At 35.0% G+C, this 25,323-nt stretch overlaps 5 protein-coding genes and 2 long non-coding RNA genes across 10 annotated transcripts in view; 3 read left to right on the top strand and 4 right to left on the bottom strand.

Moving 5' to 3' along the window:
* The first annotated feature begins 1,317 nt into the window (after window positions 1–1,317).
* Window positions 1,318–4,857, top strand: LOC100184099 (cullin-9-like). The gene is made up of 2 exons (XM_026834209.1): window positions 1,318–3,407; window positions 3,701–4,857. The coding sequence occupies exons 1-2, from the start codon at window positions 1,374–1,376 to the stop codon at window positions 4,046–4,048; spliced, it is 2,382 nt and encodes a 793-aa protein (XP_026690010.1). The 5' UTR covers window positions 1,318–1,373; the 3' UTR covers window positions 4,049–4,857.
* A 92-nt stretch (window positions 4,858–4,949) lies between these two features.
* On the top strand, window positions 4,950–8,385 carry LOC100186780 (endoplasmic reticulum membrane-associated RNA degradation protein-like). 2 transcript variants are annotated; one of them, XM_026834223.1, is made up of 10 exons: window positions 4,950–5,396; window positions 5,546–5,733; window positions 5,784–5,914; window positions 6,218–6,317; window positions 6,642–6,774; window positions 6,829–6,897; window positions 7,257–7,792; window positions 7,854–8,015; window positions 8,077–8,175; window positions 8,231–8,385. In XM_026834223.1, exons 1-10 carry the CDS (start codon window positions 5,007–5,009, stop codon window positions 8,340–8,342), a joined length of 1,920 nt encoding a protein of 639 aa, XP_026690024.1. In that variant the 5' UTR covers window positions 4,950–5,006; the 3' UTR covers window positions 8,343–8,385. The 2 variants fall into 2 exon arrangements, with proteins under 2 accessions (XP_026690024.1, XP_002121720.3); XM_002121684.5 differs by having other exon boundaries at window positions 6,218–6,335.
* LOC104265616 lies at window positions 7,226–8,439 on the bottom strand. The gene is made up of 2 exons (XR_717227.3): window positions 8,402–8,439; window positions 7,226–8,133 (listed from the first exon to the last, which is right to left on the bottom strand). It is a non-coding gene; the product is annotated as an uncharacterized LOC104265616 (long non-coding RNA).
* A 1,564-nt stretch (window positions 8,440–10,003) lies between these two features.
* On the bottom strand, window positions 10,004–13,363 carry LOC108949451 (trace amine-associated receptor 9-like). Its single transcript, XM_018811680.2, has 6 exons — window positions 12,389–13,363; window positions 11,839–12,129; window positions 11,630–11,781; window positions 11,406–11,562; window positions 11,025–11,127; window positions 10,004–10,963 (listed from the first exon to the last, which is right to left on the bottom strand). Exons 1-6 carry the CDS (start codon window positions 12,861–12,863, stop codon window positions 10,792–10,794), a joined length of 1,350 nt encoding a protein of 449 aa, XP_018667225.1. The 5' UTR covers window positions 12,864–13,363; the 3' UTR covers window positions 10,004–10,791.
* A 468-nt stretch (window positions 13,364–13,831) lies between these two features.
* Window positions 13,832–15,965, bottom strand: LOC100178974 (tankyrase-2). The gene is made up of 6 exons (XM_002127044.4): window positions 15,707–15,965; window positions 15,454–15,583; window positions 15,114–15,237; window positions 14,751–14,924; window positions 14,447–14,574; window positions 13,832–14,250 (listed from the first exon to the last, which is right to left on the bottom strand). The coding sequence occupies exons 1-6, from the start codon at window positions 15,799–15,801 to the stop codon at window positions 14,209–14,211; spliced, it is 693 nt and encodes a 230-aa protein (XP_002127080.1). The 5' UTR covers window positions 15,802–15,965; the 3' UTR covers window positions 13,832–14,208.
* An 858-nt stretch (window positions 15,966–16,823) lies between these two features.
* Window positions 16,824–19,498, bottom strand: LOC113474211. Its single transcript, XR_003395859.1, has 2 exons — window positions 19,242–19,498; window positions 16,824–17,893 (listed from the first exon to the last, which is right to left on the bottom strand). It is a non-coding gene; the product is annotated as an uncharacterized LOC113474211 (long non-coding RNA).
* The window catches only part of hif (transcription factor protein), a 15,441-nt gene continuing 7,650 nt past the window's right edge, over window positions 17,533–25,323 (top strand). Inside the window, exons 1-10 of one of the 3 annotated variants that reach the window (XM_026833995.1) lie at window positions 17,533–17,647; window positions 17,731–17,853; window positions 19,496–19,590; window positions 19,975–20,123; window positions 20,710–20,794; window positions 21,113–21,204; window positions 22,684–22,720; window positions 23,138–23,273; window positions 23,991–24,097; window positions 24,950–25,097. In XM_026833995.1, coding sequence (XP_026689796.1) covers window positions 17,574–17,647; window positions 17,731–17,853; window positions 19,496–19,590; window positions 19,975–20,123; window positions 20,710–20,794; window positions 21,113–21,204; window positions 22,684–22,720; window positions 23,138–23,273; window positions 23,991–24,097; window positions 24,950–25,097 — 1,046 coding nt within the window. In that variant the 5' untranslated portion in view covers window positions 17,533–17,573. 3 annotated transcript variants of the gene reach the window in all.

Raw genomic sequence — 25,323 nt, 5'->3', positions numbered from 1 at the left:
TCTAGTTTTGTATTACAGCAAAATTTAAGCTTATTAAAGCCTATTTTATTATATGATTCTACTACTAATAAAAACTGCTAAAAAAAATTTTTTTTTATATTTTTCTAGTGCTCTTAAAAACTGAGGGTGAAGAAAAACAGAGTTTGTTGCATAAATTACTCCTAGCTTACGTGACGGCTGATAAAGATGAAGATCGTGTCTTCACTTTAAAGATGAGGAAGTTATGCCGATTCCTCATGGATCTGGATGCGGGGATTCCAAGTCCTGCATCTTCCAAAGCTCCCGAATCCGGGAGCAAAGAGAACTCTTCCACTTGGTCGAGGAAAGTCCAACCTCGATCTGGGAAGTCGGATGGGAGTGGAAGCGGAAGAGTCTTGACTCCAAATTACAGCGGATCAGGTGGAGGACGCTCCAAGGAAGACCTCTCCTCCATCACTCTTGTGGATGAAGATGCTTTTCATCACAACTCCCATCTTCCGGAGGTTGCGTTATGTTGGGCGTCCATCGTCTTTTCTCAGTTTTCCGAAATCATCAAAAATTCATTTTCAAATTTACAAGAACCTCTTCAGCCTTCCGAGTGTTTTAAACTTGTTGAAAAAATCTTATCAAAATATAAATTTCTTCAGCAATCGATGAAAAATATATTCGGGCCGAAATCTCATGTTTCTATTATGTTGGCCACCGGTATTTGGAGATCGTTCCTTTCTTTAACATTGGAGACTTCTGTGAGACTGAGCTATGTGTTGAGCTGTGTAATTGACACAATAATCGAGACGTATTCATTTAAATCAAGGCCTAACTTACTGAGATTAAAAGAGCTTCTCCCGATAAGCAGTGGAACTGATTTCTGTCATGTTTTTGAGCATCTTTACTCGCTCTTCATGATGGAGAGATTGATCCGTGATCCTCCCTGCCTGGAGGTGGAGGAGGAATGCTGCGGGTACCTCCTCCCTTGCTTCTCAAAGCATCAACCATCGAATTTGCTCCAGGATGCGGTTTACTCCAACCAACTTCACGAGAGGTTTATTTCTAAAACATTAGAGGAGCATGACATTGACAGTAAAAACAGGGACCAAAAATGGGGCCAATATTTATTTCTTCTTGATGGTGGTTTCAGAACCTTAATATTCAGACAAAATGTCACTTCTTTTTCTGTTGTTCAAAAAGGTGTGGTGGGAAAATATTTATCCCGACTTGACTGTCGACTGTATAGCTTAATGCACAGTTTTGAGCGATTTTATCGGGGCCAAAGAGAAGAAAGTTGCTTACGTCTTACTGCAGCCAGCAACCAAACAATTAAATGGACAGGGGAGGGATATGCAGTTGTTTTTGATACGTTAACCAACAAAGAAATTCGGGTTACGACTGTACAGATGATACTTTTGCTTTATTTTAATGAAAACAAAGTTGTGGATTTGGAAGATTGGAAACTTGCGTTTCCGAATCAATGGAAAGTTGCTTTGGATGTTTTGCTTAAGAAAAAAGTAGTCCGAGAGGTAGGAGACGGGAAATTTGAGGCCTGTGAAGAGGTATTGGAGGACCTAGACTGCTCTCCCGATGTCTATGCTCCCATCCGATCGCTTTGGAACAAAACGGAGAAGATTAAGCAACATCACGATCGTAGGTCTTCCATTATTGACTGCAAGATCATAAAGAAGATGAAGCAAAAAACGGAGTGTTTGAGTGATGAGATCATTGAAGAGGTCCTCCGGAAGAGCACAGAGGAAGAAGATGGGTTTATTCCAGAGGTTGAGCATATTCAAGCAAGATGTGAGCACCTTATAAACCTCGGGTACCTGACCAGAATCTCACGAAGGTCAATCAGGTATAATATCGACAGCAGTAAACAAAATGATTCAAATTCTGATGAAAATGTTCCAGAAGAGAAACCCGGACCGTCATCTCAAATTATGACATCTTTGGATAACGCTATTATAACTACAAGCTCCACAGTAGTGGCTGTGCAAGTTAAACCATTCACATCAGTTGTTAATCCATCTGCTGGGCAATTGACCTTTTTGACCACTGCACGGCCGTTAAAAGCATGGGAAAGCGAGACAGAAGTTTCAGTTCTTCCAAGTTTACCAATCCATTCAAACACTCTTACAAGTGATCAAGTTATAACTGAAATCCGAACTGAAATTTCAAGACTGGCCGAAATTCTCTCTGAAAGTGTGGAAACTGCTGAAGCTTTGCTGCTACAGTTTGATTGGCACAGTGATAAATTGATTGAGAGTTATGCAGTGGCTAGAGAAACCACGCTTGCCTCGGTGGGTATTTCTGAAAATTCACCTCAAAAATCGGCCGAAATCGGGTCTATGTCTTGCCCAGTTTGTATGAATGCTTTAGAGAAAGGAGATTGCGTGTCTCCAATCTGTGGACACTTATGCTGTAAAACTTGCTGGAGGTCATACTTGGAAATGCAGCTGTCTTTGGATAAGTCTTCTACTACCACTTGCCCTTTGAATGACTGTACAGTGAGACCTACACTATCTTTGTATAGGTTTGTGTTTGGCGATGATAGTAAAAATGTTGATAAGTATGAACTTGGTCTGGTGCGGTCTTATGTTGACGCTAACAAACAGAGGTCTTGGTGTCATAACCCGCGTGGGTGCGACCGGATTGTTCAGAACAGTGGTAATGATGTAGGATGGTGTAATGCTTGTGGGTGGCAGACGTGTTTTGCTTGTACTTATGTGGAGGCACATTCGCCTGCAAGTTGCGGACACATGTCACAGTGGATGGACGATGGTGGGTTCTATGAAGGGATGAATGAAGATGCGAGGAGCAAACATCTCGCTCGTCTTATTGCAAAGAGGTGCCCGAACTGCCAAGCGAATATCGAGAAAAACGACGGCTGTTTACACATGAAGTGCGCCAAGTGCACTCATGACTTTTGTTGGCGATGCCTGCAGCCGTGGCGCCCGTCACATCGAGACTATTACAACTGCGGCACCAAAGTTAGCAAGCTCGCTCAAGCCGGTGTTAAGTTTGTGGAGTTTAACAAGCGTTGTAGATTTCACCATAAAGCAAAGCAGTTCGCATTTGATCTTCGTAGACGCCTCCTGTCAATCAACGACAGCCCTTCACCTGCCAACCTTCAGCTTTGTTTAAACATGTGCACCAAACTGGCAGAGTTTCGCAAAGTACTTGCCTACTGTAATGTGTTTCAATACTACTCCGTTGACTCTGAAAAACTGGACCCGATTGGGTTATATTCTGTTGCATTGGAAAACAAAACCCTTGCCCTCCAGGAACATATTGGGAATGTGCTTCTATGTTGTGCTGATATTCAGCACACAGTTGCTACAGTGAAACAAACTGATCTTATAAAAGGGCAGCGTTTAATGAACGATTGTGAAGATACTGTGAAGCGACTTACTACATTTGCAAAGCAAGATATGAAGGTAATTCAACTATAAAAACAAATTCAGTTTTCGATTTTTATATTTTTGTGCTAAAAAATTACTTGAAGTGTTATGTTTTTTTATTAAAATGTAAAGTATTTACCAAAACTGGAAAATACTATTTAAAGAAAAACGGTTAAAAACATAAAAAATTTTAAATGTTATGTTGTCTTGCTGGACAAAACCTTGGTATACCAAAATTAACACATATTACAAGAAAAGCAATTTCTAGTCTTTTGGTGTCAAAGTAACAGGATGGTTATGTATTTTTAAATTTAAATATTTTTCACCAGGTTGCCCTACCAAGTTCTACAAACCAAACTATCAAAGTAACCGATGGTGGAACAGTAGTCGTTACTAATGACGAAGACAACACAACGTTCGGAGCAAACTCCCGGCCAGCCGGAGACAGCCAAGATGAGGACTCTTTGCTCCTGGATCCGGTCCCATCCTACTTCACCTCTGATAATGATCAGGATGAAGGGAATCTCGCATCCGATGACGACTATGAGTATGATCAATCTGATGATGATATTTTCAGCTCCTCCCAAGCGATGCAGGAATCAGATGATCTTGAATATGATGATGATGATGATGATGAAGACGATGAAAGTGATCCTTGGCTTGATTTTTACGCATAACACTCGCATCATGTTACTTATAGTGGGGGTAAGACGGGACACCTTTGTGGGGTAAGACGGGACACACACTATTGCAAAATATCTTTATTGTGTTTTTTAAACAATTAACAACGGTCAATGGGAGTCGTTAGGATACAGTTTTATAATTCATTGAATGTTCTTTGTTTACCCCCGGATAAAACGAAAAAATAGAATGAAAAGCTGTCCCATCTTCCCCACCTTACTATATATTTCAAATACTTGGTATTTATTCAATTATGGTGGAATTGAACTTTATTTTTGCCATAACTTATTTTTTTATTTTTGTAGTTTATAGTTGGGTATAGATTTGAACTAAACAATTAATAGTTTTTATTTTCTTCAGTTAAAAAAACAAACTCATGTAGTCGAGACAACATATTTCTATGGTTTTTAGACTATTTTTTGCCCAAATTTAGTTTAATATTATTTTAAAAAAGTAAAAACATTGAGGATGTATATTTATTTATCGGCTTAGCATAAATATGTAACTTTGTTAATTCTTTTTGTTCCCATTTAATTCTATGACATATTGTAGTGTAAATAACTGTACCTTAATGAAACAAATTTCTTCTTTAATTGACTTTTCTTTGCTGTTCTTTTTGATTTTTCATTTTCCAGGTCAAATTATGCTGTAAAGATATTATAAGCTCTATTTTCAACGCCCTATACTGCCATATAACCAATTATACTCATTGTGTATGGTTCAAATTTGGGTTTAATTAGGTAAAATCTGTTTCCACCACTGTAAAACCTATTTCTTTAATCAAAAATAAATAGATTTCTCTTGGCTTAGTAGTTTTAAATAACAACTGGTTTGGCATATTTTTAATTTTTGCACGCTTAATTATTTCACCAATTTTCCATTTTGTTCTTTCTTTAAGGGAATAGGAAAATGTGTGTTTTAGTTAAAATGAAAAATCCTGGATGTCCGGTTTAGATGGCATTTTTATCTCCTGCTGTCAAGCATATTTTGTGCGATATTTATGAAGTTTTTAAGTCAAAACATCTTCAATTAAATACGAAAAGTGATGATCTGCTGTCCCTAAATTCAAGTTCACCAGTGGATAAGATACTGAAAAACAATGATTTGTCCTGTGGTGCAGATTTTGTAAAAGCAATATTAGATTTATGTCCGTTATTTGAACAATGGTCAAAATGTGATAAACAAGATTTAGTTGTAGCTTGTTCCCATATTACTGCATGGTTGCCAGGTGTCAATCAAAATTATGTAAACCAATGGATATCAGCATTGTTAAGTAATGCTGGGGTAGATATGGTGGTTCACCTACTTCATATTACAGCAGCTTTGGAACGAGCACTAAGAGGGGTAAGCTATGAGTGTATTAAATTTGCTTTATTTGTACACTGTACAGCCTTGTTTAAATTCACTTTTAAATACATTACGCTTTTTTTATTTTTGTGTCGAATTTCTTATTGTGATTTTCGAATATATTTATTTACTAAGTCAAATTTTAGATATACTTGCAACAAGACTCTTCCTGTCCATTTCTATTGAGAGATCTGCTTAACAGTAGTATTGTGGTAAATATACTTGGAAACACACATGGAAAACTGTTAAGAATTTTATTTGGTGGTCCAGAAAGTCTAAATTTGCGGAATTTATTATGGCATGGTTTTGTCTCCCCAACAGACATTCCAACTGTGTAAGTTTTATTAATATTTTTGTATTTATTTCTAAACATTTATTTTTCAGATATTTCTTTGCGACACTCATTACCATAGGAAAGATATCTACATATCTCACAGAACATCAAGTACAATCAGTTAATTTGCCATTTGTTAAGAAAGTAGATGCTGAATTACTAATCTGTGATTATTTTAAAGGTATTACAGTTCTGACTTCTGGGCATTTACTATGTACAGTTTAATATTCAAGATTTTTAAACAATAAATCTAGATAAATGTGTAAAATCATTTGTAACACAGGCAGTGCCGCAGCCAGGGAGGGTTTCGGAGGTCGTGAACCCCTCTTCTAAATCAAAAAAAAATATTATTTTTTTTTATTTAAAATTTTTTAAAATTTCATTTTTTTTTTATTTAAAAAAAAAATGTTGAACAATTTTTTGATCAAAACCCCACCATTATTTTTTTTCTGGCTGCGCCACTCAACACAGGTATCAATTTTAGGTGTGCAAATTAAAGAACACTGCGATGAAATTGTTCAAATATTTCAATCATCAAACTATGTATCTCCTGGAATGTTACCATACTTTGTTGAAGCGCTAAGGTTATTTCAAAATTCACGGTAATTTGGTAATGTATGATGAATGAATCGAATTTATCCCGTCTCTTCGGTCACGATAACACAGAATGCGAGAGTTTACCAAAGTAAAAAGACAGGTAGAAAAAAGTACAATTTAAGTCACGGTGTTATACTGTTCTACTGAAAGAGATACTTTTTGCACAAGAATTCATCCTACAAGTAAACCTGTTTTATTGAATCTCAAGATTGGCATAAGTGTTTTTGTGTTTTTTTTACACATAATTTTTCGTGTAATTTTTCATATTACGATACACTAATTTACCAAAATTAAATGACATTCTTCTTCAGGTACGGCTATTGCGTCATTACCCTACTACCCCAGATAGAACACATACTAAGATGCAGATATGCTCATTGTAATGGATTCCCAGAGCGAGTTAAAACAGCACAGTCCACCGAGTTCTACATAATTATGGATGATGTTAGTACTGTATTGTTTTTTGTAATTATTTTTATTTTAATTTTTGTCTCACAGGTTTTGAATGAAAATTTGAAAAATGGAGATAAAAATAAAATTCAACATGTTATTTCTCATTCAGTCTTGGTGAGTTTTTTTTTAGTGTTATACTGAATGTGTGTTTTAGGTTTGTGATATGCTGTGTGTATGATCTGTATAATCATTTGGGTGATCAATGATATGCTTAAACTGTACCCATAAAACGTACAATGATAGTATAAGTTTTAGCCAGGGGGCATAGCAAGATTATAAATGTGCATTAGCTAATTTTGGGAATGCAAGAAGAGTTTTGGTTTATTTTAAGTGTATGTAAAAGTGTTTGTTGCTTATTTAGTAACACTTGTATTCTGTTATGAAGCAATAAGTTTTGTTCAACAATATGAATACTGGATCAGATTCAAGGAACATATCATAGTTTAATTCAAGTGTTTTATTACTACTCTCAGGAGCTGTTGATTGACATATTCAATTTGCCTGCTGGTTTACGATTAAGGGATCATATTTCACATGGTGAAATGAATGTTGATGAAATTAGTGAAGAAATTGCTTCTGTGGTTGTGTATTGTGCTGTTGCAGTTGCACATAATGTAGAGTTACATCTGAATGGCAAAAACACTTTTAAGGAATCATTTAATGAACATATGTGGAGATGCTGCCCAGAACTTATACCAAATAGTTTCTTTGAAATTCTTCATCCCTTTTTAATGAATTATGAATCTTTATTTCATCCTCTGTCATTTGCCAAAAGATACACTTTTTACTGTTTTGATAAATTGCAAAAATTGGACACACTTCAAGTTCCTTCACATATATCTGCATTACTGTCTTCCAGTGAATTACAGCAACAAAGGACATTATGTGAAACACTTATAACTGCTTCATGTCTGCAAATTGATGTTGTTGAAGATAGTGATGAGACCATATTAAAATTGAAAGAAAAATTAAAACAAATTTTCGAAGAAAAATTGTCAACCTTGTTCAGGTGATTTTATGTTTTTTTTTGTTTCTGGAAAAACGATTTGATGTCGTTTTTTTACTAAAAGGTCTGAAGACTCGGAGCTGTCAGTTCTCCTTGAACAAGCAGCTTACAAATGCAAAGTTTCGGTCGATCATATATTAGACGCCATTGCTCATCGTCAGGATTTGCTTGAAAAACGTTTGTTACGTTCCCGTCAGCGCAAAAACTTTGCCAAGCTGTTACTTTGGTAAGTTTACCATAAACGGGTATTAGAAGTTTACTGTTTAGTTTTAAGTTCTTGTTCTCAGGTGTCCTGTGTTTTCTTGCGGCTTATGTCTTCTGTGCTGTTTCTTGTTCTCTAACATCTATTCCACCAAAAATTCAATTGCCAACTCAACAATCAAAAGGTTTAAATCAATTTGACACAAAAATGTTATGTTAAACACTTATTTTTACGTTCAGGATGAAACAGGTTTTAAAAAATTGCGAAAATCTAGCATCGTTGACTGCGTCTGACAAGAACAAATGGGACGACGCAAAGGACTTGTTTTATAATTTGTTGGAACTTTTTTAGATCGCAATGAGTTTGTATTGCAGCATTAAAATTATTCAAATGACTCTATTAGTCTATACCTTGAGAGAAATCGGTGGCGAGCGTCTCCAACCAGCGGCGCGATACAAGATTCGACGTTAAATATCATTTGGGATGTGTTGCTGTTTTGCATTATTTTCCCGTTCACCCAACACTTCAGAGATAGAGTGTTAGGGTCTAAAAGTTTAAACAGAAAAGGTTGTATCGGCTTTAAAGATGGAAGTAAAGATGGGACACATTTTCGTTACATTTTCTCGTCCCATTTGCTAGTCAACAAAAACGTTCAAAGAATTATAAAACCGAACCCTTACGACCTCATAGATAGACCGTTGGTAATTGTTTAAAACACAAACATGGAATTTAAATATTACATGCTAAAGGTGTCCTTTCCCCCCACCCTACTATGTATTGGCACTTATATATTTGCTATCCTGACCTATTATTGAATTTGAAACTTGTTGAATACCACCGGTTCTGTTGGTAACTGTGTATCAGGTTTACCATCCTTGTAGTTCAGTCCAACGCATATAACCTGCGTGTAAGAAAAACCTGTAAATACCGGTAGTACCACAAGCTAGACATTTTCTTATGAAAAATTAAACGAACGGAGCCACACGTCTGGGCGATGAATATAAATTGGCCAACTTTTACAGTACGTCACAACACGGTTGTGTTAATCAAAATTAGTTTAGCACGAAGATAAATTAATATCAGTCAATACAAAATACCTTCTCACAACCAATAATCGGTGGCAGATATTTCACTTTATCTCTTGAAATCGAATTCCCGTCATTTTGGTCAATTCTAAAACGCAAAAAAGGTCTTATTTAATACACATTATTTGGGATACTTTTATCAAACCTATATATATAGTACTGTGGTATAAGAAAGATATCGTTGCCACCTAAATCCATATTTTGTGCGATTCTTTAGTGTAATGAGGATACAGTTTAATATTTTTGTAAATCGTTTCATTGTTTACTGCCAAATAAGACGAGAAAAAAGAATAAAAACATGTCCCATCTTACCCCACCCTACTATACCTTACGTTTTTGCAATACGCATTAGTTTTTCGAGAAGTCGACTATGTTGCTTGGTATGTTAGCATGCTCGTCGGTTAGTTTAATAACAATCGAGTCTTTGCGTTCTATTTCGACACTGAATAACAAGTTATAAACTCAGTTCAATATATAGTAGGGTGGGGGAAGATGGGACACTTTTAGCACGCATTATTTAAATATCCTAATCTTGTTTTAAACAATTAACAACGGTCTATGGGAGTCGTGAGGACACGGGTTTGTAATTCTGTGAATGTTCTTGGTTCACTACAAAATGGAACGAGAAAATAGAATAAAAAAGGGCCCATCTTCCCCCAGCCCATTATATTTTACTTTTACTTTAACCTTTGTAAAGTTTTACCCACCATTGCTTTCCGTTGAAAATGAACTGAACAAGTCGCATGCTTCGTCTATGTCGACATAATTTTCTACACGTGTAATGGTACAGCAGGAGGCCGAAAGTTTATACAACTAGTGTATTCTGTTTACCGCCCGTCAATACTTGACTTTTTGCAGCCATATAGGCACTTTACTTGTTAAATGGGAAACATAGGTAAATGTATATTGTGTATAAGCAAATATGTTATTGGTCGTTTTGTTGTGGTACTTGCCAAAAAATCAAAATTGCCAAAATTAAACTCTCACGACAATTAATCACGCTGTAACGTAATAGCTGCACTGTTTTGTACAACAGAATGTACGTGATAAAAATTATTAAACGTGATAAAAATATGCGTGACAATGCTGAACACTGCAAGTGAAGTATTGCAAAAAGCAACGTGATGACAATAGCCCACGCCCTACAATAAGCCGAAAACTTTGAACAGCTTATACATAATGCAGACAATACATTATGCAGAACACAATTTGCCAACTCAAAATAAACCGGTTTTAAAATCAAGTGACAAGGCCAAACCACGGCGTCAGTACATGTATTCAATCATTTCTTTATTTGAATATGCGTTTGGTGCAATAACAGCCACGCTTTTTAACTGCTGGCGTCTCCCACACCTTTTGTCTATATAGCGTGTTTTGCTTTTCCGGTTGATTTCTTTTATTCCCTCTTTAATAATATAGTAGGGTGGGAGAAGATGGGACACCATTTTAATGTAATTTATCGTCTCAGTAGTAAGCAAAAAACATTCAAACAACTAATTGTAAATCCGTATCCTTACAGCTCCCATATAGACTGTTGTTTAAAAAACGATTAGTTTATTTGGATATTAAGCGCCAATAAATGTGTCCCATCTTTCCTAACCTACTATATAAACTTTGCCCTTTTAAAGAGATAAATAAACAAAAAAACTACGTTGCACATGTTAAAAGATAAAGTTCTTTTGTCTCAGCACAAACAAGAGTTTTTATAATTGTTTCTAAATTGCCGAAACTTTAGTCTCAGTTTGTGGCTTTGATGATCCTGTATTAGTACTGCTGGTGGGTGTTACAAGTTTTCCTCGTCCTCTGCTTGTTCGGCATCTGCACACGTCGATCACGAAAGAACGAAACTGCTTATCTCTTGCACTGTACACCAATACGTTGACGACGCTGAAAACACGTTTGTGTTTTACTGATGCTACGACTTTACATAGTAAACCCGCGGATATACCTGTTCGACATGCTTAAGTAGAAACACACCACAGATGGTGTCGAAATGTTCTCACACGTCAACAACTTCGAATAAAATATAATAACCAACACAGCAACTGGAACTGGAACAAAGAGATAATTGTTCAATTTTGGCTATGTCTCGGTAATGTAAATTATATATGGACGTTGTTGTTTTAACAAACGTTGTTGCTACGCCACGCGAGGATAAATGGCATCCGGATCGTGTTTTAAACAATTAACAACGGTCTATGTCAGTCGCAATGATACGGTTTTCGAATTCTTTGAACGTTCTTTGTTTACTACAGCATGGGACGAGAAAATAGAATCAAAAGGTGTTCCATCTTCCCTCACCCCACTATATCACAAAACTTTCACTCACTCAGGGTAATTGTGAATCCCAACTGCATAATGGCAACAGTTTTCAGGACAGAAGCTTCCTTTTTCCTCAAAGATACTTTATCATTTTTGTTGCTTAATTTAGCCGAGTGCTTCAGGTGTTTTCGAACAGAAAATATAGAGGCGATCGTAAGGACTGTCTGAAATAAAATTTGCCATGTTTATTCAATCGCCAACTAATGCTTCAATAAAATGATTGATACAAACCATTATAAGATAAGGTAGAACTGTGAAAAGAAACAAAATGCCGAAAGCCGGACCCATAGAGCTTCCTGAAGACGCATCGTAACTTCTAACTGAAGGGTAGAATAGAAAAGTCGTGTGGTAATAGGTATATGTGAACGTTGACGAAAACCAAGCTGCAGAAATAAGGTTGATATGGTGAAATACAAATGTATAAGTTTACGATTTTTAACCTGGTACTGTAGCTGATACGACAGAAAGAAACCAAATGACTCCAATTCCGTAATAAACCTTTTCAACACTTTGCATTTTGTATGTCATTGGTTTGGTAACCGCAAGAAGCCTCTGAGCACTCAGGTAAAGCAAATGATAGAGTGATGCTGTTATACTAAGCATGAAGAAAACTCCACCAGCGATCGCTTCAGCAGAATCGCGGTATGCAAGTTGCTTCATATCAAGCTCTTGCGCCGTCGAACGCAGCGTCCAGCTTATGTTGTAAAACACCACGCAAAGTATTTGGATTCCTGAAATAGAATTAGGTAAATGAGGTGTTATAATAGGGTGGGGGGAAGATGGGACACCTTTGACACATAATAACCAAACATCCTGATCGTGTTTTAAACAATTAAAAACGGTCTATGGAAGCCATGAGGATACAGTTTTATAAAAAATCGTTGAATGTTTGTTTACTACCAAATTGGAAGAGAAAATAGATTGAAAAGGTGTCCCATCTTCCCCCACCCTACTATACATTAATTTGGTGGTCAGAGATAACAAACGCACCTGTGAATAAATCTGCAATTGCCAACGAGGCTTTCATGATGCTGAATTTGTCTTGACTTGAATTCCTGACGTTGTACCAAAACACGAGCGAGTTTCCTATCAAAATCATCGCACCAAGAACAACACAAGCAAATATGAAGAAACCAGCCCCGATCATGCTGCATTCATCGCATTCCGCCAAAGTTGTGTTGGAACATACATTGTAAGCTGAATACGAACAAAAACTCGGGAATCCGCATAATAAAGACGTTTGGTTTGTAATAAAAAATCCCAGTGTGCTTCCATTTATCGTTTCTAGAATTATTAATCTATCAGGAACAAATGAATTGCCAACAATACTCATATTGTTCATAGATTGATTATTCAGGTTGATTCCAAAATCGTCTCTAACGTACGAGGCGTTTTCAAATGTATCGTTTTTACTGTTGGCGTCGTAGTCGTAGTCGTAGTCGTAATAATCCGTGGTTTCATCCATGGTGTGCTATTGTAAATACTGTTCTCACAATAAGTAACTACAGTTAAATGCAATAAAATGTTAAATGGTGCAGTTCACAAACCAACGTTGCCAAATCTACAGTAATTTAAACTCTGCTGGAAAGCTGTCAATCATGGCTGCCAGTAACATTGGAACTTATCAAGTTTGCTGGAACGACAGGCCATTAGAGCTATAAACGGCTATTCACAACACTTAACAGGCACGCAGACTTTTATTAAACAAACGTGCTATTATGCAAAAGCGATGCACTTAACAATAACTTCCTTTGTTGTTGTTGTTAATATTACCGCTAAAAGCATAGCGTTTTCAAGTGAGATCTATCATCACTATATGCTTAAACTTTGGGCGTATACAACAGTTGTTCGGTGGCATTTATTTACTATAACAGTTCATGTATCCAATACAGCAATTCAAAATTATTTATCCTTCAAAATGTTCATTTGTAGATTTACGATATATAGTGGGTGGGGAAGATGAGACACCTTTAGCACATATCATGATAATATATCCTGATTGTGTTTTGAACAATTAACAGAGGTCTATGGCAGTCGTATAAGGACACGGTTTAATAATTCTTTAAATGTTCTTTGTTTACTACCAAATGGGACGAAAAATAGAATGATAAAGTTTTCCACCTTCCCCCACCCTACTATATCTCTTTTCCTAAACTATAAAAGTTATTGTCCGTCGTGGCTGTTAATATAACATTCTAAATATAACTTATTGGCTTTCCTGGAACTTATAAAGCTAACATGGCATAGCCTACGAAATACATTGAATAGGGCAGTAGGGCATGTAACGTGACTATATTGTGCACTTTCTTACTTTTAAGTACCGCCGTCGGCAGCTCGAAGAAAGCAGTGATGTGACATACTTCGCTTACATTGTGGATTAGGCGTTTGTATATCTCAATTGAATGTATATGAATGTACAAGGTTTATCAAAATAACTTTGAAAATCAAAAAATGTTTGTTCGATTGCCTTCTTCAGTTACACAGCGTTTAACTGAGGACAGTTCTACGTGGAAGATACATACATAAATTTCACGACGACATTTATTTTTTAAGTAAACAATTTTAATCTGCGATTTTGGTTTGCTTGAATATTTTTGATCGCTATATATATTTCATTGCTATATTGATACACTCCTTTTATACTATATGATAGGCTTAATATATATACATACATTACTGGCGTATAGAATTTGTAGAAAATCAAAATGACGACGTCAGTTAAAATTTTTGTTCGAATATAATATTAATATATATTTGGTGTTGATGCCTGCTAGAGGTCTAGTAGGCCGTGATTGATGTCATTTGTAGTATTAGGGCATGAGTTTGTACGTAATCACAATCTCAGGGTAGATCTGTCAACATTGAAAAATATTGGTTAAAACGTCCCAGATCGGATTTTAAACAATTAACAACAATATATGGGAGTCAAAAAATACGCTTTTTTAATTCCTTAAATCGGTTTTGTTTAGTATACGAAACACGAAATGACACGTGAAAACAGAATAAAAAGGTATCCCATCATCCCCCACCCTTCTATATCTCAGTTACCTGTTTCTGTTTGTAGACCACGAATTCCTTATGTCGAAGTCCACCCTGAGATGGAACGCCCGTCACTGAATCATATCCATGCGGGGCAGTGTCGAACTTTCTACCATCGGTAAGCTTCAAGCTGTTTCCTATATAAAAAATAATTCATATACCCAAGGTGAATCCGAAATTAAACATAACTTTCATTTTAACCTAGGTAGGAGGCGGAAGATTCAGTTACTGTACACGAAATTACTATAAATGGACAAAAAAATCCACAGTTTCGGCTAAAATATCTTTGTCATAACGTTATCACAGTTTATACCTATAATGACCCTGCAGAGAAGTAGCTGTCGTTCGCAACGGTAGCAAGAGGTGTCTCCATGCCTTGGACATCCATTGCGTCCAAACACATACTGGTTTGCCTTTGAAGATACATCAGTGAAATAGAAGCCAGCACCAAACATTCCGTTTGGATTGGTTTCTTGTTTGTCAAAACCTGTATAACGACAGGAAAAAAATATAAAATATATTTTATCAATTTTTGTGAGGATGCGGTTATTCTGGTTCTGTAAATTTTCCTTGTTTACTACCAAACGGGACGATTAAACAGAACGCAAATATGTACCATTTTACCCCACCCTACTATATATGTAGGCCCCGCCAGGTTAATAATTAGTCTATTTACCTTCGCTGAGTATTTCACCCACTTGATTACTTCCATGAAACAGCATTTTCTCGTGTGGTGGTCTAACATGAGTTTTAAAGCTGTTGTATTTGTCCAAGAGGCTTTGATTGCCAACTCGTTCAATCTTGTGTTCAGAAATTGGGTTTAAAATTAACTTAAAATTTATTATTGCGTTTAATTACTTGTATGGTAGATGGGGAGGATGGGAATTCGTTTTTATAGTTTCTTGAATGTTCTTTGTTTACTACTAAATTTAACAAGAAAATAGAATGAAAATGTGTCCCATTTTCCCCACCTATACTGGCATACAGATAGGTTTATATTTAATCATTAAACGAACCCGTTTTATGTTGTACGAACGAAACACACCACCGACGTTTCCCCTATGCTCTCGTTTAGTATTTTGCATGGCAGTTTTTATTGCTTTAGAAGCACCACAATCCAAGTCCAAAGCCACCGCGGTATAGTTGCTAAAACGTAATACATTTTATTCCATTCTCATTCATAATTCGGGACTATAGAAATTTCGTAGTTTTTTTAAGATAGTACATTAAATGGAAATTGCAATTAATAAAGATAAAAAAAACCCTTACCCTCGCCCAGGTGGACATTGAAGAGTTTCACCTCGTTCCAGTGGACCCAGTTTTTGCAGCACCTCGTTTAAGTAAGTCGTATAAAAGTTACTCATTTTCAAACTTTAATCTCTAATACGTGAATACAGGAACCGCTCTTTCAGCAATGTGACCTCCAAATTGCCTTTATTGCTTTTGTTGTTCAATTATACGTATAGCTTTGTGAGAAACCGTTGTTACCAACAAGGGATTTTCCCCCTTTCACTGTTTGGTTGCAACAGTTCCTAGTTTTGTTGGCACTCTTTACATTACAAAGTTTAACCATCGAGAACTTATATTAATTTTCTATGGTTTAACTATGCGTATGTAAATATTATACTTCAACTGAGGCATGTAAGATTTAAACATCTCGTATTAAGGTGGGTGTAGACGGGACACCTTCGGTGCATAATATCAATAAACGCTGGTCGTGTTTTAAACAATTAACAACAGTCTATGGGAGTCGTGAGTAAACGGTTTTATATAACTATGAATGTTCTTTGTTTACTACCAAATGTAACAAGAAAATAGAATGAAAAAGTGTCCCATTTTCCCCACCTTACTATATGAAATATCTGATATGTATGTAAAGGCCATGTTTCAACTAACGTATTGAAAAGTTTAAACATATCATATTATCTAAAACAAAACACTTTAATTTGGTTAGAAAAGTTATTTTCCGTTATACAGATATACGTTATACACCATTAACAATTTTTCCAGAGACCTTTGAGTGTATGCGCAAGCAAATTTTTTTATGAGCAGAGTCATAGCAACACCTATTTTCTATGCCATGAATATAGGTAGAAGGTAGAATATTGTCAGTGCAAGTGAGCTTATTAAAATTATCTTCCAAAATTGTTTTAATTTTATTTTATTAAAAAAAATACAAAAATATGTGCCGAGGAATTTACTAACTACGCCAGCGCTCTTTAATCGGTGTGCCCAAAAATATGCCAGAGGTGCACCAGTGCAAAAGGATATACAAGAGTGCATCACAAACAAAAACTTGAATATTGTTTTGTCAAAATTTTGAAATTTTTTAACAAATTTAGGCAATTTTCTACAGTTTTTTCCTCAGTTTTTGGTGCTATCTTTGCGAAACTAGTCTTCTCTTTAACCGCAAACCACCTGTTTCGGATGATTTTGATTAGCGGTGCTTTTGGACTAAACATGAACTTATTCTCGCACGCATTTCTTCTTGATGACGTCTTTAGTTTTACGGTAAAGCAAACAGGGGTGCATAAGTTCGTCGCAACAACTTTGGGGGTTCCCCACTGAACCACGCCATCTGCCGACTGCCGATAGTTGACGGTGTTTTGCTGTGTTTCTCTATCACGCCTTAAAGAGAAAAAGGATACAAGCGATATTCTCCCAAAGTGATAGCCTTCTGGCAAATGCTAGACTGTTCTGTGGGCCCGCGGCAGAGGAAACAGCGTGTTTCCTCTGTTTCTTTTTATTCTTCACCGCTAAAAAGAAGAGAAAGACATGACGTGGAACAGCTGACGTAAAAGGTGGTACATCGCATGACAAATTCACCGCTCAAGCTCTCACCGTTCTAGACGCGATAGAACAGTTTGCTGAATAGGTTGTTTGCAAAACGTTGTGAAGCGCTTAGTTGTAAAATACGCTATTGACAGTTTTATTGTTATTATTAGTTACAAATGAAGTTTCAAAACAGGTAATACTGTTTTAAATGGGTTATTACTCTTATAAGATGCCATGGATTTTTTTAGCACTTATATACAGCAATACAGGTGTTTCAGGTACCCTATTGCAGTTAAAACTAAAATCTGCAATGTTTTTACAGAGCTAAGGCTAAAAGTTGACACTGATATATTATTTATTCATGCTGAGCCAGTTCAAAGACAACAAAATGCTTTCATGCGAAAACGAAGAGGTGCCACCCTCAACATATAGAAGGTGTGTTTAGGTTAAGTTTTAATAAATAGCATTTTNTACTCCTGGATCTATAAGTTATGGATGTAATTATACCTTGGATGCAGACAGAGGAGGAGAGAGAAAAGCAGAGATGCAGCACGGTGCCGAAGAAACAAAGAATGCGACATTTTTCAAGAAATCTGTGATAATCTTCCTGTTGCACATGATGTTATTGGACAATTAGACAGGTATTGCTACTTTGGGTAATCCTTTAGTCTGGTGGACCACCTGAAATTTTGGTTTCAAAATGTTCCTTAGGTCTCACTGATAACCACTATATAATTTTTTTTTGAAAAAACTCGGGCGTTCGTGTCGAAAATTAAGTTTGAAAATGCCCGAAATCGTGCTACGTCATTTTCCCCGGGTTTTATTTTTTTTCCCCCAAACCCCCCAGCCGTTATGATTTAAACCAAAGTTGGATTATTTCGTCATAGAATGTGTATTGTTACGTTTGATTCCTACGTTAAAACAGTGGGAGAAAAACAAGGTTATAAAAAAATTCTAGACAGCAGGTATCAGTGAGGGCTATAGAACATTTTGAAACCAAAATTTCAGGTGGCCACCAGTAGGGATGCACATTACAGAATTTCGAATCCGTGAGATTCGAATCCTTTTGTATTCGAATCTAATTACGGGATTCGGTATTCTGTTTAATGATGAATTACACGTCATCTCATATACCCGCGGTTCCCAAAGTGGGCGCCGCGGCGCACTAGTGCGCCGACGCAACTCGTCAAGTGCGCCGTGAAAATTTGCAGAAACATTTCCAATTTAGCATGGTCGAGATAATTGATTTGTATTAATATTTTATTGCAATATAAATTGTTGTTTTATATTAAAATCCAACGTGTTTGTTCAATAATAAAATTTAAAAAGTTTGTTTTCGCATTTCTATCTGTACAGTAGATTTGTATATTACGTAACAATGCCAATTATTTCTTTCGGTTTAAAATAATCATGTCCAGACTGTGGTACAACACTTTTCATATGCTTAAGTTTCATATGCTTAAACGAGCCTAATCTTAAAATACACGATAAAACTGTAAAAATGCGTTTTTATTTCTAAGACCTTTGGCTAAGTGCGCCGCAAACATTTTGAATAGCTCAACTGGCGCCGGGTGAAAAAAAAGTTTGGGAACCACTGTCATATACTATATTAACAATTTTTGAAACTTATTAATTTTGAAAAAAAATATTTTTGTGTTTGTGGGACTTTCGAGAGTAAACGTTTCGTAACGTCTTTTCATAACCTGCTATACGTTTCATGACGCAAAAACTGCCCAATAGTACAATTTTTGATCATTTTACAGCTCATGTTCCAACAAGGCGGGTATGAAAGAGTCAATAAACTGACTTATGTGGGTAAAATTATTTTTTCCTATAAATATAAAAAGATTCGAAATTCTAGATTCGGAATTCTAGATTCGAAATAAAGTATTCTAGGATATCCTAGAATACCTAATTATTCTGTAATGTGCATCCCTAGCCACCAGCTAAAGGATTACCGTTACTTTGTTATTTTAATATTGATATTGATGGAAAATACAGCTAATGCAGTTTGACCTTATGTACTTACTTAGCCTGGATTTTCAACTCATTTTTGTTCCTTTACTGTTAAATTAAACATATCTGATCACGGGATTTTTGAGTGACTGTTTCTAAATACTAACTTTTTGCCTATATTGCCTTCTAATAATGTAACATAATGACATTCATTAAGTTAATACTTCTCAATTATAGTATTGATTTTCAGTTTTTCACATAATTCAAGTCCCAAGACACAACTCAAATTTGTGTTATGTGTATTTGAAATTGTACTTTTCAATACAGATCAGCTTTATTAAGATTGGTGATCAGTTACATCAAACTGAGACAAGCGTTACCCAAAACAATGTTCTCTGATTCTATAGCGGATGTTATATCAGGTATTGACTCATAATCTGTTCTACTTTATAATGTATTTTTATGAATATATATGTGTGGATGTATATATATATATATAAATGTGAGTTTGTTCTGTTCTTTTTAAAGGTGTTTTAGTTTTTCCTTATTTTCTAGGCCATTTTGATGTAATGTGTAATGTGTATATATGGTTTTTTTTTCAATTAAAGAGATAAAAACATTTATTCTTTTGCAACAAACAGTTAATTTTCCTATGTTTTTTTTATATAATGCATAGGCTATAATTTAAACTTTATTTTGGCTGTGATTACTCTGATCATTTAATATAAATTAATGTAGGCTTTTACCAAAAGTCGCAAAAGTTTGTATCTAAAAGTCTGTTTTATTTAATAGTTGATTTTTTCCAGATTTATCAATAAAGCAAGAAAATCCAGCTCCAGTAATATCAAATGATGATTACGTAAATGCATTGAATGGATTTATTTTAATCATTTCCACGGATTACGACATTCTATACGCCTCTGAAAATGTGAAAGAATATCTAGGTCTTTCCCATGTGAGTGGTTTTTCATTAATTTAAAATTATTTATTTTTGTGATACAGTTTAAAATCAAAATGTTATAGAAAAATTCTGATAAAATTTATTTTTGTCACTGAAATTAGTCAGTTAATTGTTAGTATGTAGTACATAATTTATACAGTAAGGAAGTTTATAATATAGTCATTTAAACAGCTAATTGAATTATAGTTCTTTATTGAATAGGTTAGTAACTTAATATTCATCATTAATTTTTGTTGAATGTCCATGATTTTTAACTATGCCTCATATGCCTGTACTTTTTATATGCATTTATTTTTGCACATATATGTGCCTAAGCGCCTAATTTTTTTAATAGCTGTAATTTTTATATATATTCTCTTCATTGCGCTTGTTCTTTACTCTTTTTATTGTTTTTAGTTATTAGAATTAGAAATATCATCATCAAAAAGATAAAAAAATATTGTATATCTATATATATTTGCTTTTAACTGAAACTGTATGTAAATAAGTAAATTACCTCTAACTCAAATTCTGTGTAAATAGGTAGGTTATATTCAGTAGGTTATATGTATATAATAAATGACCTATTGAAATATTACAGCTTGACCTCATTGTCCAAAACATACTCTCATACACACATGAAGGGGACCATGATGACATTAGAAACTGCTTCCGAGAAAGTGAAGGTAAGACCATGATGTAATAACTAATATGCCAGACATCATATGTTTAACCTTGGCCCTTGACATTAGTGGTTACACAACCAAACCCATATGTGTATCATACAGTGTATGTACTGTTGTACTGGTAGTGTGCTGAGAAATACACACTGCCCTTTTAACTGTGTGTATTCAGTTACTCATTCATCATGACTATAAAGGTATAAAGTCTTAACCATGCACTTTCCAATGAATTACATCATTTACATCAAAAGTAGTATTATGCAATATGCATTATGTATACATATAAATCACATGTAGTATAAACATCATATCCTATTGTAGGTAAATCACTGAGGAAGTCCTTCTTCCTAAGAATGAAGAGCACCCTCACTCCAAATGGAAAAACCACAAACTTAAAATCCGCATCATATAAAGTGAGTTGTTGCATATTACATATTCTCCCAGTTTTAATGTATTGTAAAAATGATTCCATGTTATAATATTCTATTGGCACAATTATCAAAAACTAATAGATAGTGTTTTAAAATTTTTTTTTTTTTTTTTTTTTTAGGCTTTTATTATAAAAAATAGCATTTTAAATATTTTATATTTATATATTTCATTTATAATGTCATTTTCATGTAGCTGCATTTAAATTATTTTTAGCTTTACTTTTTTCTTACATTCTTGTAGTGGTCTGATAAGGTTTAAACAATGTTGTCCAGGCAGTTTTAACTTGTAAGGTCAGTCTTACATAGGTATTAAATGTTCTGTATTTCGCAACACTGTGAAATCTTTGGCTGCCATTAGAGCTCAGCTGTAGATCACGTAGCCACTTCTCTCCTATCTCTTTTTTCTCTTTCTCTCTCTTTCCTTGCTCTCTAACTCTCATTTCTTCATTGCCTATTTTAGCTGTCTAGGCTTGTTTACCAGTAAGATGACATGACTAAAATTCCCAATAAGCTGCAGCATTGCAGCTCTGCCTTATGTCCCACTAAATACCAATTGAAATAACATATAAAAAATAATTTCTTAAACTCTCTGGCAGGCTTGACTATTGTGCGGTTCTTATTAATGCTATAAATATTTGTGTGGTTTAATTAAACCTGCTGTGGTTGCAACTGTTTTCCTATTCACATTGTGTTGTTTCAAAATAATTGAATGTCATGTTGCATTTTAAGTGTTGAGTATCTGCAGAAATTGTGGTTTGTTTTTTGATAGTCACATTTTAAGCCTAAAATTTTAACAACTGTGGTTATTTTAATGAACAAGCGTTGCTATTCCCCCCCATAACTGGCATTCTTAAAAGGCGAAATGCCGGTAGATTATTTCAAAGCTGATGTTATGATTAGAACTGTAACCACCAATGACGTCAATAGACAATTACCTCCTGTTTGAAACTAACCTGTGGGGTCATGACTGTCTCCATATGAAGTCTGTCTCCCGTCAACAAAATTCCTTTCTTGCAGCCGCACCGGTTCATTTTGAAAGCTATACAGACTCAATAGGCAGACTGTTCTGTTTTTCTCAATAGCTTATTTGTGCTTTCAAGTCCCTACCCTATTCAGGGCTCGCGTGGTGTTGATTCTGTCCAAGGTTTATTTGCCCTGTCCTTTGGTGAATGTACTGGAACATTATATGACCAGTTTTAAATTTCGTAGCCCGCGTCAAAACAAGTTATTGAATTTCCTTTTGGATGATTCACTAGGAAATATGAAGGGATTTCAGTTAAAACATATGGTATTTGTTTCAACTGAAAACGGCAACTTTGCAAAATAACCACACTCAAAATCTATCGTGACGTTTAATCTACTTAAAGCATGATTCAATAACTTTGTTTGTACAAACAGACTTTCCATACCCCTTGTTGTTTCAGTAAGAATTTATTAAAAAGCTTAATTTTATTTTTTCAGGTTCTCAGATGTACAGGCATGATTACACCAAGTCAAGGTGAGCATATAACCACATGTACTTAAACTTAATTAACCTCATTTAAGTGTTAATTATTAATGCAGTTGTTCTTGAACAAGTACATCAATTGTTCTCTCTGTTCACCAATACATCTTTCTACACATTTTATTAGTTTTGGTCTTTACCAATTTTTGTAATTTAAATATCTTTTTTTGTACATTCTGTACCTATATTAGTGTAGCTTGTAGTTCAGAGTTTAATAAATATTTATGCACATTTTGTTAGTTTTTGTTTTTTAACACTTGTAAATGTAAATTTCTGCATTATAAATCTGTACCTACATTTGTGTAGCTAGTAGTTCAAAGTTCCAAAGTATTTCACTCTATTAGTCCAATGCTTTGGCAGTGGTCCTTTTCCTGCCTATAAGCACCTTTCACCTAGTTATATTTGGTTCAGCTCAAAGCGATACGTCAGCATTTGTGGCACATGTTCAACCTATACCCCACCCTTCCAACATACAACATGTACTCGACAGCAGAACTTTCCTGAGCCGACATTCGCCTGATATGAAGTTTACATACTGGGATGAGAGGTGTGATTATTATGTGCTAACTAAATTTGTAGAACTGATTAGTTCTGTATTTTTATTAGAGTGTAAAAGAAAAATTTAACTGTATCATATTTTAGTTAAAACGCTTTGGACTTTTCATTAAAATTTAATGTTTGCAATTTTTTTTAAGGTCCAGCTTTGACATTACAATGTTTAAAGAAATACACTTTTCTATAAAAAAGGTCTTAAAATTTATTGCAGTTTTAGCTTAGGCCTTAACATTGATACGAATTAATGCAACTTATTTATCCTCCTGTGGCGAGTAACCACAGTCATTATAACATGGGTGTTCTGTTTCATAGTTACCACATATTTAACTTTATAGGTGATTATGTTATTATTGATTTACCGCAGAGTTTCTTATACCTTTAAAAGACTCCTTTTATGGTCACATCATATATAAGAACTAAATCCTATGAAGATAAAATAGTTTACTTTGGAACGTACATATATTGATTACATATATAGATATATGTGTGTATATATTGTTCAAAAAATGCATATTAAAACTATGGTTTATTAAAGCATAAAAAGAACATCAGAAAACTTGTATAAAAGTAAAAAGAAATATGATTTCAAAATGTTTTTAATTGCTTTTTGTTTCTCAACACTTTCTGCCCATGCATGCCCTTCTAAACAGGATGCAATACACAAACATTTTCATATTGCTCAATACAAATATGTCAATTGTTTCCGTAGAATGTCCGAAATACTTGACTATGATGCAGAAGGCTTGATGGGAAAATCATTTTATGATTACGTGCATGTTATGGATGCCAAAGCCATTGCGAACAGCTTCCAAAAATGTAGGTTTCACACTTGATTTTGCTGTCTTGCCAGAAAAACTAGTTACCAAACTACTGTAAGATTATACAAGCGTTCTATGGGCATGCAGGCGTGTCAAATTCCCAATGAAACAATATTCAGAAATCAATTTAACATGCGAATATAGTAGGGTGGGGGAAGATGGGACACCTTTTTGTTCAGTTTTCTCTTTTTATTTGGTAGTAAACAAAGAACATTCAATGAATTATAAAACCGTATCTTCACGACTTCCATAGTCCGTTGTTAATTGTTTAAAACACGATCCGGCTATTTGGACCTTATGTGTTAATCTTTCCCCACCCTACTATAATTAAATTTCAGAAGTAATTCTGTAATTTTAAATTGTTTTTTTCCTAACAAGTTTGAATTCCCAAGTTATACCTATTAAAATGACCTGTTGTATTATACCCTTTCAAAATATTTAAATCCATTGTATACTTGAAATTCAGCAGTTACAATATTAAACGTGGGCTGTTTAAATCTTCACTTGCGTCATGGCATGACACAACATTGGTAATACCCAAATATTTGTCATGACACTCCACAACAGTTTCATATCTTCGTCATAATTGCTGTGACGTTTTTTTTTTATATCCGGAAAGTCAGAAAAGTTGGTTTACTATGACTTTCACCATATATATATCTATATTATATATATATATCTTTACTTTGTGATGTATGTTTGGCGTTAACTTGAGTATCAATGATTAATCTGGCAGCTTATGCGGAAATCCTATTACCGTTGACTTCCTTGTTAAAGTTTAAACCCATATGACACTGAAGGGTAATTTAGATACTGCCTTATCAAGTCTTGATAAATATTTTTCATGCAGTGTACAGACTGGGACAAATTGAGACAGAGCGCTACAGGTTCCTAAATAAGAGCGGTGGTTACCATTGGGTCATTACACAAGCAACAGTAATTACTGGCAACAAGAATCAAAAAGCGCAATGTGTCGTCTGCATACACTATGTCATTGGGTAAGCATCAAAATTATCTTTATTATTTTATTGTACTGGTTAAAACCGGTGTGATCTTGTTTGTGCCTGATCTCTAAATGACCTTTAAAAGCACCCAATATCGAACGATTTCAAGCAACCAAAAATACCTGTTGACCAAACGAATCATTTTTCTCTGACGCAAAACCGTGCTCTAAAGCTGCGGCCTGCGGTTACTTATTTTTCGCAAAATCCCTTCCGGAAACGC

This window comes from Ciona intestinalis, chromosome 4, assembly GCF_000224145.3.
Source record: "Ciona intestinalis chromosome 4, KH, whole genome shotgun sequence".
NCBI lineage: Eukaryota > Metazoa > Chordata > Ascidiacea > Phlebobranchia > Cionidae > Ciona > Ciona intestinalis.
Note: the sequence above shows the minus strand (reverse complement) of the source record. Positions and strands in the feature narration are given on the sequence as shown.